At 36.5% G+C, this 13,295-nt stretch overlaps 1 protein-coding gene across 1 annotated transcript in view; it reads left to right on the top strand.

Moving 5' to 3' along the window:
- The window catches only part of hdac4 (histone deacetylase 4), a 293,442-nt gene that overhangs the window by 218,405 nt on the left and 61,742 nt on the right, over nt 1–13,295 (top strand). The window contains exon 17 of the mRNA XM_073854701.1: nt 4,251–4,297. Within this exon, the coding sequence (XP_073710802.1) occupies nt 4,251–4,297 (47 nt within the window). The remainder of the gene's footprint in view (nt 1–4,250; nt 4,298–13,295) is intronic.

Below are 13,295 nucleotides of genomic sequence, written 5' to 3'. Positions count from 1 at the left end.
TCATTGTTTCTGTTAGTAAATTTTTCTTCTTCCCCAATGGGAGTCTATGGCAGCCCTATGAACCGTATGTAGGAAAATGATGAAATTTGGCACAATTGTAGTGGTGGTCATACATAGTCATGTGGCCAAAAATGGGGTCTCTAGCAATAACTCTATAGCGCCACCATTAGCTCAAAAATTCAATGTTCAAATGGTTATAACTGGTGATCCATTAGATCTATGAAAATTCTACTTCGTACAGGTGATTGCTCTCATCCCGCTTATTGAATTTGATACTTTACAGTAAGACTCCTCCCATTACAGTATCGGCCATTTTGAAATGTACAGTATTTCGTTTTTTTGCTACTCCTCTTTCAAATTTGTTTAAATTCTTATGAGATTTGGCACAGGTGATCTTTGGAGTGAGCCGCATAGAAATGACCGAACAGAATTTTGATATTTTTCTTTATTCAAAAGTAATTAATGCATGAACTTAACGAGATTATTGCAAAATTGGTTCTGAAGCTGTATCTCGGTCATTCTTTGATCAATCGAGATGAAATTTGGTACACTTCATGTCGACCATGAAATGGGGGTCCATGCCAAATTTGGTGACAGCGCCACCTATGGGTCATGAGATAGGAAAAAGGGCTATTTTTGTGCATAACTTCTAAAACCGTTTGTCAGAAAATTATGATCTTGGTGTCTACGTATTCCTTGGCTCATGCCGCATCTGTCGATATGTATTATGCCGGGTTTGACCGAACCGCCTGTCCGCCATTTTGAAATTTGTGTTAAATTGCTATAACTTTTGAAGTATCGGATATATTGGCAAAAAAATCGATAGGGAGCTTCGGCAAGATGTCCTGAGGGTACCTGGGAAATCACAGTACAGCGCCACCTATGGGTTATAAACTATAGCAGTTCTTATGGAAATGCTTATTACTTCTGAATTCTTTGTATGGCATGTCAGCTTTTTTCTGCTGCCACTTGAGCTGTGTCTACCGAGTGGCGCATCTGTTAAGTCGTATGCATAGAGATCCTGAGTTCATGGGTTTGTATCCCGTCTGACGCAGGTGCTAATTTCTTCTATTAAAGTTTTGTTCTTTCTCACCTATTCTTCTTTACCTGTCTGTAGTTCACATATGTTCTATTTTTGCTATGTTTTCTGTTGCTGCTCTGCACTGTGGTGGTTCTGCTCTGTCATTGCTACGCTTTGGGTTCTTTGCGGTGCCTTGTGTTCTTGATGCACCTTGGGTGCTCAATGCGCCCTGGGTGATTGATACATTGTATCTTGCTTGCTGTGCTTTGGGTGCTCATTGCGCTGATGGTGCTTGGCCCCGTATCGCTGCTTGCAGCTATATTTTGTCTTGTTTTCAGTAAAAATAGTTCTTAAATTAAGATGTTTTTCTTGATGAGCAAAATGACTCAAGAAAATAAGTCTAATTTTTAGACCAAAAATATCAAATTTAAGTGATTTTGTGCATAAAACAAGCAAAAATCTCCAATGGGGTTAGCAAAAAGCACTAAATTCAAGAAAAATTTGCTTACCCCATTGGCAGATTTTTTTGCTTGTTTTATGCACAAAATCACTTAAATTTGATATTTTTGGTCTAAAAACTAGACTTATTTTCTTGGGTCGTTTTGCTCATCAAGAAAAAGCATCTTAATTTAAGAAGTTTTAGATATTTTACTGAAAACATGACAAAAATACTAAGAACATTTTTTCTTGAAAATAATTTTTTGCAGTATGGTGCTTTTTTTGTACCACCTCGGTTAAGCCGTACCGATACTAAAACATGATGTGAACTATGCAGATCACTGATTGGTCATAAAATCGGCACTATCAGCGTCATTGTTAAATACAAGATTATCTTACCCTCGGGCACCGGCAAGCAAACAAACTGATGTCATCATCTGTGCTTTGTTGTACCAGACTCTCGTATTATTTCAGCTGTGAAAAACATCCACATGCTGACAATCAGGAACACCATTCCATCAATATGATCCATCTCTCCAGTGTTGTGCATTTTTTGTCACGTTTATGATGATGTCACAGCAGTAGAGGTGCCGCAACTGTAATGTTAAGTCTGTAATCCCACCCACTTTGAAGCGGTACTTAACTGCAGTTGAAAAGCAAACCGAGTCCAAAGAAAGTTGTGCCGAGCCTAATCGTAAACGCCAAAAATGACAACGACATACTCCTGCGTGTTCCTGATTGGTTGAGCAACTCAAAAGGTCGTGGGGTTGATCCCAGGGATCTTGTAATGCACTGTAAGATGTAAATTAAAGGGTCTGCCAAATGCACAAATGTACCTGTAATCTTGTGCTTTGTGGACTGCAATTCTGTCACGTCATATGATGCAAAAGCATAATGTTGACTTCCTGTGACTTATGAAATGTGTATATAGCAACATCTTTAAGTGTCCTGCGGCGATTATCTACTTTATTTGTGTCTTTACCACTGTCCAGCATGCCAAACTCTCAGTTTCCCCATCAGTCATGGTCTTGGTCTGAGCTGTCCTTTACAGTCGTTACAACCACACATGAAGTTTTCCATGACATCATTGAAACAAGTGATATGCCGCTTTCACGGTTGCAGAATATAGAGAACCGAGATCGCATTTTGGATTTCTCGTTCTGCATTTTCCACCTTTTGAGGTTTATCTGATCGAGTCTGTTTATTCAGGGATCATTTGACGTCGAGTTATTTTGTGTTGCATCACATGCGTGTGGGTTTTAAAAACAAGGCAATTTTAATCAATCGATGTTTTGCCTCATTGAGAAACATTGGATTACTGGAAGTGTGTTAAAAGGTTGTACACCAGTAACCAGCGGTGCACTTGAGGATTTTAGCTTGACATTTTGTGTCCTTATATACTCGGCAGATAAGTGCATAGTGGCACTGGCAGGTGGTCCATTTGTGCTTTTCTTTACATTTACATGACATTTCAATGTGCATTTTTGGCTTGTTTTTAGTACAAATATCTAAAAATTCTTAAATCAAGATGCATTTTCAGACAAAAAATATCAGATTTAAGTGAATTTATGTTTAAAACAAGCAAATAAATTTCCCAATGGGGTAAGAAAATATTTCTTGAATTTTTCTTAAAGGTGCAGTGTGTAATTTTTAGAAGGATCTCTTGAAAGAAATGCAAAATAATATACAAAACTATATTATTAGTAGTATATAAAGACCTTTTAAAATTAACCGTTATGTTTTTATTACCTTAGAATGAGACATTTTTATCTACATACACCGAGGGTCCCCTTAAATGGAAGTCGCCATTTTGTGCCGCCATGTTTCTACAGAAGCCCTTAACGGACAAACTTTTTAACTAAGTTGTCTCAGACGATTAAATGTTTGTCCGATGGTGGCTATTGTAGCTTCTTTATGCATTTCAAAAGCGAGGGTTGGGCAGTGGACCGAGTTGTTGGGTGCAATTCGCAACCTCACCACTAGATGCCGCTAAAATTTACACACTGCACCTTTAAGTAAAATGTTTTTCTTAGTTAGTATTTTTGTCTTGTTTTAAGCACAAATATCTAAAAAATCTCAAGTCAAGATGCATTTTCTTGATGAGCAAAACAACCTAAGAAAATAAGTCTAGTTTTAAGACAAAAAATATAAATTTTAAGTGAATTTCTGTTTAGAACAAGCAAAAAATCTGCCAATGGTGTAAGAAAAAATCTTGAAATTTTTTCAAGACTAAATTCTAGAAATATTCAAGAAAAATTTGCTTACCCCATTGGCAGATTTTTTTTGCTTGTTTTATGCACAAAATCACTTAAATTTGATATTTTTCGTCTAAAAACTAGACTTATTTTCTTGGGTCGTTTGCTCATCAAGAACCAATTTTTAGATATTTTTAATGAAAACAAGACAAAAATCATTTTTTGCAGTGAAAGTCATTTTTTTGCAGTGCAATTTAGTGTTTAAGAAAAAAGTTTTTTTTCTTACGCCATTACACTGCAGATTATTATTATTATTATTATTTGCTTGTTTTATGCACAGATGCACTTAAATTTGATATTTTTTGTCTAAAAACTAGACTTATTTTCTTATGCATCTTGATTTAAGATTTTCTGATATTTGTACTTAAAACAAGACAAAAATACTACGTCAGAAGGTAATGTTTTGCAGTGCAACTGGTTGAGGTTTGAATCCCAGGGAAGACACATTATTGTTTGTGTTAAATAGCTTTGAAGATGTTTAGATAAAAGCATCCATAAATATAACACAAATGTTTTCTCTCTGTCTGTCTCGATAGGCTCGGTGACACCCATGTTCGTGAGACTGCCGTGCGGTGGAATCGGGGTGAGTTTCTTTCTTTCCCGTGTGTAAATAACAGCCCTGTTTGTTCTCCTCCCCCCCCAAACTTCAGCAGCAACAAAAACTGTTGCTTTCCTCTCTGCCGAGCGGGTAATTGTGTCCAGATGTTTTCTATAAACAAGCTGTGTGTGGGGTGTGTGTGTGTGTGTGTGTGTATTCTCCAGTGATGAAGATGATGAATGAATGGATGGATTTGTTCTTCAGAGCGGAGTGGACAGTGTCTGCCGCACTCTTTCACAGCTCTAAAACAGGATAAGCTCTTCCTCATATCTCTTTATTCTACAGCCGTCATCTTCCTCATGGATTAGGTGATGGATTTAGACGGCCCATTGGGGGGTTTTGTTCTAATAAATGTAGAAATAAAAAACATACGGCATGATCTTTTGTTACATCAAAGAAAATCGTTAGAGAGGGAAAACAGCAATTATTTTAGTCAGGATTTCTTATGAACAATAGTGAAAGTAGCTTAATGTGCTGAAAGCCATTTGTACGTTCATTCCCCCTTAAAAGATTAGTTAACCTTGTGGTTTAGCAAGGTGCAGAAATGACATGCTTCACTGTTTACCCTGTCTTATGGGTTAAAACACAATACTGGTTTTGGAATATCGGTACTAGCAATTTGACAAAATTGTTATATTAATTCTTCAGATTTATAACTTCTCTAACGTCATTGTAAAATGGTGATGGTGTGTTGGTAACATGGACGAATGATTTGGTCAAATTTTCATACTGTTGTTGTCACAGGTTTGGACAATTGCATCATAAATGGTTAATAATGTCTCCTTGGTTTCTCTTCTTATGTAATAAAGGCCCAAATTAAAATTTTCATTAACATTTTTTATATACATTTCATGTGATTTCAAACCAGTATTTGTCGATTACTTCTTTTCTATTGTTCATTAGATCAGGCCGATTGCTGTTATTGTAATTTTTTATAGCTATATATGAAGAGTTTGGTTCCAAAACGCAATAAATCCATTTTGACAAATTTTGGTAAAAACGTGTTTTCTATACCAAGAAAGTGACAAGATGAAAACAACTATTTTCTGTTACAAACTTTCACATAGCATCTTTAGGTTATAAAAACATAAAAATTCAAATCCATAAGTTGATTTTCAAAGATTTATTATAAAAACGGATAATTTTTTCCACAAAATGCAATAAATCCATGACAAGTTTTTATTCAAAATGCTATAAATCTATTGAATCAATAGCCTATATAAATGTGCATTCATCTTTGCCATGTTATATTCATTTAGTTGACTAGTTGTACACACTAATTAAAAATATAAACATTAATGTCATTAATCAAAACACTTACTTTGTCATATTAAGATCACTGTCATTGCGGTTACTTGACGTCCTCGCTTAACGTCTTTCACAGAGATCAGCTGTAAAATGTTTTTGGTCCTGCTCGATTTTCGTTGACTTTGAGTAAAATTATGTAAAGTTTTTCATAAGATCTCCTGGGATCAATGTGTTAGCATGAGAAGCTTGATGCTGTCGGGAGAACAAGCACCCGTCTCCCGAGTGCCTCTCAGGGAAATTATTAGATGCTGATGGCTTACGTTTCTTTCCCATCACAGAAAACCATCACAGGTTTAGCGATGCAATCAAAGTATTATTTTGTTTTGTTTGTTGATCACGAAGTACAAAGTAGATGAGGAAAACTAGGACTCCGTGGACTCAGCGCGTCCGCCATTGTTTGTTTACATTGCGTGACTGGTGGGCTGTAATATCAGAAATGGATTTATTGCGTTCTGTAAAAAAAGGAGCAGTGGCGTTTATCGCATTTTGGGAAAAAATGAGAAAAGATGACAGAATAACACGGCGGATATTGGATTTTGCGTAAAATTAAGAATTTACTTTTAACTACTGACCTGATATAATACTGATTTTGGCAGTAACTCATTTTTTTCAAAAATGGCGTTTATCGCGTTTTGGAACCAAACTCTTCATATTGTAGTAATATGTTATTATTATAATAATAGATTATATGCATTTCTTTTATGAATATCAGTGGCTATGTTTACATGCACAAAATTTGGTCAATCCGACTGAATATAATCCGATTGAAGGTTACGACAATACAGTTTACATGCATCCTAAACATTGCAATCTGACTAAAATGTTCGTTTACATGTAAATTCTATATAATCTGAACCGAACGTTTGCGCAAACGCTCAGCCAGGGTTGCCAGATTCACGTATGAAAACCATCCCAATGGACATTCAAAACTAGCCTAAAAGCATCCCAATGACTATTCAGAGCTCAAATACCAATAACTAATCAACTAAATACTTTCATCTTTAACCCACAGAAAAAAAACTGGTGGAAACAGTTTAAACAGTAGCCCAAATCTAAACTAATAAAAGCAGAGGACTTGGCAACGCCACGCTGCGGACAGCATCTCTCATCTAGTTCATGCATTATTTCTGGATTAAAGTCAAAGCTGAGTTGGAGAAAGTTGTTCTTAAGAGGTTTTCAGATATAGGCAATGAAAACACAATTTTGTATTGTGTAGCCTAATGTTACAAAAGTACACACAAATGCTGCAAAAAAAGTATAGCATGAGACCCCATTACCTTAATAATGCATGTTGCCATTGCTTGTTTCTGTGACGAGAATCATATGAGGCATAAATAAGAGGTAAATATAAGGTGTGAACTTAAGCACAATTGTTCTGCGCATGTGCACAATGTATTTTTGCTAGGGCCGGGACTCGATTAAAAAAATTAATCTAATTAATTAGAGGCTTTGTAATGAATTAATCGAAATTAATCACATTTTAATCACGTATAAATATTTGACCTGAGAACATTGAGAAGTTATTTTTTCACATGGATTTTTAGTATACCATAAATAATGACTGAATACATAAGCTTAAGCAACAAAATATTGTTTATTTTTGTTCAACCAAGTCGTTGTACTCGGGGTCGGGCTTACGTCCACGCTAGCTGCTATATGTTTTGCATTGAGATGATACTTGAGGCTCGATGTGCTGCGGTGATATGTGAATTCCTTGTTGCATAGCTTACACACAACCATGCTCTTGTCGACACTTCCATCCGTTCGTTTTTTATAAAAAAAAATTCCCATCCACGGGACCAACCAAAGCGATCTCATCAGCTTCTTCGTTCATGTTCACTGTGGTTTGTTGTTGTCTGAAGTCATGAACGCTAGTTGGTGCTCCAGTATAATCGGTCCGCCGAAACTCATCCAATGAGAAATGTTCCGCGGTGCAAAAATAAGTGCGATTAAAATGCGTAAAAAATGTTTAACGCAGTATTTTTTTGTGTAATTAATTAATCTTAATTAACACGTTAAAGTCCCGGCCCTAATTTTTGCATTTTGATACTACGATGTACGCGTACACCACCACTTTTAATACGATCGAAATTTGCATCCGATTGATCAATCGTGTTGATTAAGGTGTTTACATGAAGGTTTTTCAATACGATTGAGCCGTCAATAAGATTACAAACGGATTTTTTTGTTGCATGTAAACGTACCTAGTGTGCACACAATGAAATATTTACACCGCTGCTATTTTTGTGAATGTTGTGGGTTGGATTTGGTCTTGTAGGTGAAAGTGTCACACTTTTTTAAGTATGTGTGTGTTAGTTTAGACACGGGGTGTGGGGGGTGGGCTGATAAATGGCAGGAGGCGGTCTCGTCTGGCTGAAGTCGCAGTCTTTAAGTAAAATAGTGAGAAACAGAGGGGCTCTGGACTCTTTTATGGAAATGGAACAAAATTGTTGTCTTCCTGCATCTCCACAGCGAGTCTGCACTATGAAAATTAGCCTGTCAGAGTGAAGATAAACTGTGCTTGTTCATTCCAACACGCTCCCCAACCCTGCTAAGACCTGTGCCCCCCCAAACATCCATCTCTTTTTACCACATTCATACCTTAAGCAGAACTAGAGGCACAAGTGTTTCTTGTAAGGCTTAATTTCTTTATTTCTTATCACCAGTTTTCATGCATGGTAATTTTGTTAAATATTTAGGTAATTTTGCGAGCCAGACTAATTGACATAAAGTCTGGTGCATTTGTAGAATTTTATTAAAGCAGAAGTCCACCCTAAAACAACATTATGCTCCTACACTATATTACATCACATATATGTAGTTGATTGTGCTGCCATCAAACGTACTAACGCCATATAAAAAAGTAAAGCCTTTAACTGCTACAGTAACCCGTCAAATCACCGGAAGAAAAATGCACGACTACATAATTTTGAACGTTCTAAATGGGGGCGGGTCTTGAGGCAAGATGATTGACAGTAGATGATACCGTTCTTTGATTGACAGCTGCACAGGACGAGCTAACGTTAGCTTGCTTTGCTCGTGTTCATAATAACAACAACATGATAATAACTTTCTACGTAGTATGTTTACCACAAAACAAGCTACAACTAAGCCAATTTTTTTTAGATATTTTTACCATTTTACATTACCTAAACTGTGCTGAAAACAGTACTCGAAATCTTCCTGACGAAAGTGCTGGCTGCATATTCACATTTTCGAGTAATCTGCTAGTGCTGTGTCAGCTACGGGTCGCATTGATGTAAATAATAAAAACTCCCGGTGGCCTGAATTTGTTGTCCCTACATCCACACACTGCACATAGTCATTTTTTATCGAAGGTTTTGGTGATTTCCCCTTCAGAGACGGTAAAATCGGAGTTACTCTTTGGTTGGGTTCGTCTGCCGGCTAACTTTAAGTTGACTTGAGTTGATTTGAGAGCAGGTTGAGCGGTAAAATAAGTTATTAGGCTTGTTCAACTTCATGCAGCGCCGCAGGAATCGACAGCTTGATGACGTCCAAGTACCACGAGAGCGATTCGCAAAATCATACAAAGGAGTTTGCTCTCGCGGAACCTTGACGTCATCTGGCTGTTGGTTCTTGCGGTGAAGTCGAATAAACCTGAAGGCTGCATCGGTTAGTGGGTGGAGCTAATGACTCAGTTTTGTGCAGTGCATTCTGGTTAATTGAGTCCATCAAAGACAGTTGCGAAAATTCTGCTTCAACACAATATCAATCTAATAATCGGAATTGAATTTCTTCACTGTTCCATCCGTTAAGAAGTGCAAAGCTGTGAATATTTGCAACTTTTCATAATTTATTATAATACTAACTTGACCACTTTCGGTTCTTGAATACCTATAAAGCCACAACATGTTAGATTTTTGTAATAAAATATCTAAAAAAAAAACACTTGATAGTTTTAAGTTGTGTACTACATTATCCCTAAGGTTCCCAAGGATTTGTAATTCCAGTGAAATTCCTGTTTTAAGTAATGTCTCGTCCTTTGTGTCCGTTGTAATTGTCACCCGATTGTAAAAACTGTGGCAACACGAATGGACAAATGTGGAAGTGTCGGTTATACAGCATCTAACACACAGCTTTTGTGCAAATTCATTATGATGTCATAAAATAATGTGATCAAATGTACAGGTAAACATATTAATTCATTACCTAATCCATGAATAAGATCCATGAATATCGCTGAATAGTGAAAACAACATCTCCCATCGTTCCAGTCTCCTTCATAACATCATTTAAGGGATAGTTCACCTAAAATTGAAAATAATGTGATTAATGACTCCCCCTCATGTCGTTTCAAACTCGTAAGACCTTCGTTCGTCTTTGGGAACACAGTTTAAGATGTTTTAGATTTAGTCCAAGAGCTTTCTGACCCTCCATTGAAAATCTATGTACGGTATACTGTCCATGTCCAGAAAGGTAATAAAAACATTATCAAAGTAGTCCATGTGACATCAGTGGGTCAGTTAGAATTTGTTGAGCCATCGAAAATACATTTTGGTCCAAAACAAAAACGACAACTTTATTCAGCATTGTCTTCTCTCCCGCGTCTGTTGTGAATGCGGGTGCACAGTGACGCTGTGTTAATGCAGTCCATTTACCATTTAACCTCAGACATGATTGTGAAGATTTTTTTTTTCAAACTTACAGCATGCGTCTCCCTCAGACTGTATATAAAGCTTGAGCGCAAAAAAAGCTGGTGCGCACCAGATAACACGTCAGTCGCGTCACTGCAGTCACGTGGCTTCAGTCTCGTGCACACGGTTCACAACAGACCCGGAAGAGAAGACAATGCTGAAAAAAGTTGTAATTTTGTCACATGGACTACTTTGATGATGTTTTTATTACCTTTCTGGACATGGACAATATGGGTGATTCTCACGAAAACTTGGTTTTTAAAAATGTCAAGCATGAAAATGTAAAAATTGCTTAAATTTACTTTTTTCCCACCAGACATTGAAAAACAAAGTCTGGAGTAATGGGAACTTTAATTTAAAAACTTTTACTTATCATTTAACAGTTTTTGTATCATAATTTAAAAAATTAGTTCCTAAAAATCTCATTACCGCAACAGTCAGAAAACATCAACACTGACATATTTTCAAAATTACATGACAAACCTGAAAGAACATAATTTGGAGATTCTGCACATGCATTTAAAATCAAAGTATTATGCTTCTATTAATTAAATTAACATTTAATAAGCATTTGTTGCGGTAATGATAATCAAAATGTCGTGTAAGCATTCTGACAAGACAATATTTCAAATTAACTGTAAAAAAAGATCTTACCTGGTAGCCATCTTGAAGTAACTGGTCCATGTGCTTGGTCACTCAAAATCAAACTTTATTAAAAATCTGTATGTGTGCTTAAACTGTTCTCAAAAAGTGTTGCGGAGGATGAGAACATCAGGCATGGACACATAATTTTTCTAATTTTTCTTCATTATTATTATACATGAATATTCAGTAAATATTTTTCTGTCATCTAAAGTAGTCTAGCAAAACATTCATTTATTTTTTTTTCTTAATATTTTTGTGTTAATTTGATTAAATTACAACATAACGCATGTTCAAACACAGCCGGACACATTGCGGTAATGAGAATTTCAGCAGAAAATGAGATAAAATTTACAATTATAAATTCTTATGTTGAAATCACACATTGTGCAAGGTAGAACACAGTATTGTGTTAATTCTGATGCTTTTTAATGTTACTATATTACACATTTTAAAGCTAAAATCATTAGTCCCGTGGTGTTTCAATGGTTTCGTGAGAATCACCCGTATACCGTACATACATTTTTAATGGAAGGTCAGAAAGCTCTCGGACTAAATATAAAACAAATATTAAACTGTGTTCTGAAGATGAAGTCTTACGAGTTTGGAACAACATTATTTTTATTTTTGGGTGAACTATCTCTTTAAGCTTCACATTTGATGTTGTGTAATTATGAAATAGCAACCTCTAGTGGTGAAAATCCTACATATTGTGCCTTTAATAAAGATACATTTTGTGTCAAAAGATGCTAGATTGGTGGTGGTAGTGGTACATAATTGAGACAAACTGTGAAGCATTTTAAATCAGTCACTTTTGAGTTCCAGTTAGGTTAGGATGCTGCCTACACTAAAGCTGGCTCGATTTTAAAACAGAGCCATTGTTATATATTTTACTATTTTATAAAGTCATACCTGTATATGCATTCACAAATGTCTGGACTGAGCCTTGAATGTCCACGAACTCAGCGAACCCTAAATTACCTTCTTGTGTTCTCACACTTTTGTTTCATTAGCTCTCTCTATCTCTCTCTATCTGCCCCAGCTTATTCTTGTTCTGGTTTTCAATTGATTTTTCAATTTGGGTTTTCTCTCATAAATGCAGTAATTTTTGGCAAGGCTTGAAAAGACGGGAGGTTTGCCACAATGCCATTAAACAGTCATGCCATTGATAAATGGATGGATAAGATGTATGTTAAGGGAAACCCTGAGCTGGTTAAATTCCTTCAGACTGCTGCCGAAGATTTCCAGATTTCTTACTTTCCCCCGCTGTCTCATTTCATCTTGTTGTTTTGTTAAGTGCATCACTTACCACCTCACAAGAGACGTAGACCGTCCTAATATTCCTTCTGCTTGAATGTTTGCAGCTCTTAAACAGAAATTACTTCAATGTTCACGGGAGGTTTATAGAAAACTGCGATGCAAGTAGAGCGTGTCGTAAAAAGGAAAAGGGATTTTATTGGCAGTCGGCTGGAGATGCTCAACGTGAGCGTTTGTGTAATTGTCACTGAGAAACAGGTTATTCTGTACAATGAAGTTTTTAGGTATTAAAGAAACGGTTATGTTCTGGTGACTGGGGCATCATTATGAATCGTATTGCTCTTACTAGTTTTCCTGGTGATAAATGCACAAAGTTTCTCAACTAATGAGAATTGAACTTAATGTGTAGTGCTTATAGTAAAATTAGTGAAACGCTGTTTAAAAATAGCGATTGAAGTCTGATATTAAATGTGTTCTCAGTTTGTCACACCACAGAAAAATGTGTTATTAACCACCTGGCCAAATTTATATGATTAAAAAACACAAAGTAAATAAAAATGTTCTGCTCTCAAACGCTGGGGGTGTGTCCGCTGTCAGATCTGAAACCACGCCCACTCACGGGAAAGCTCCCATCTCTTTTGAAGGAAAACACCAGTTTTTCAATATTTTACTATGTTCTTACCTCAACGTAGACAAATTAATACACACCTATCTTTTTTTAAATGCGTGCACTTAATCTTTGTACAGCGCGTTGTTAATGTGTTAGCATTTTTATCCGCTTAAAAAATCGCCATGTTTTATTTTGTGCCACCATACTTACTTGTGTAACTCTTCATGTAACAGTCTTTAAATAGGGAAAACATGGAAGTGTTTGGTGGCTTCTAAATTCATCCCTGTTTGGATCCTAATGATGCGTTCACACCAGCCGCGATAGAGGCGTCATGCGCGAGTGATTTCAATGTTAAGTCAATGTGAAGACGCGTTGACGCACGTCTGGAGGTCTTGCGGCGCAATTGAGGTATACTTGGATGAACTTTGGTGGAAAATTGCACCGTAATGCTTCCTGTAATCACGTCTAGTAGTGACGTGATTACAGAAAGCGAGCGAAGTCACAGAAGCCC

This window comes from Misgurnus anguillicaudatus, chromosome 17 (genome assembly GCF_027580225.2).
Source record: "Misgurnus anguillicaudatus chromosome 17, ASM2758022v2, whole genome shotgun sequence".
NCBI classification, from domain to species: Eukaryota; Metazoa; Chordata; class Actinopteri; order Cypriniformes; family Cobitidae; genus Misgurnus; species Misgurnus anguillicaudatus.
The sequence above is the reverse complement of the archived record's forward strand: the minus strand, read 5'-3'. Positions and strand labels throughout refer to the sequence as shown.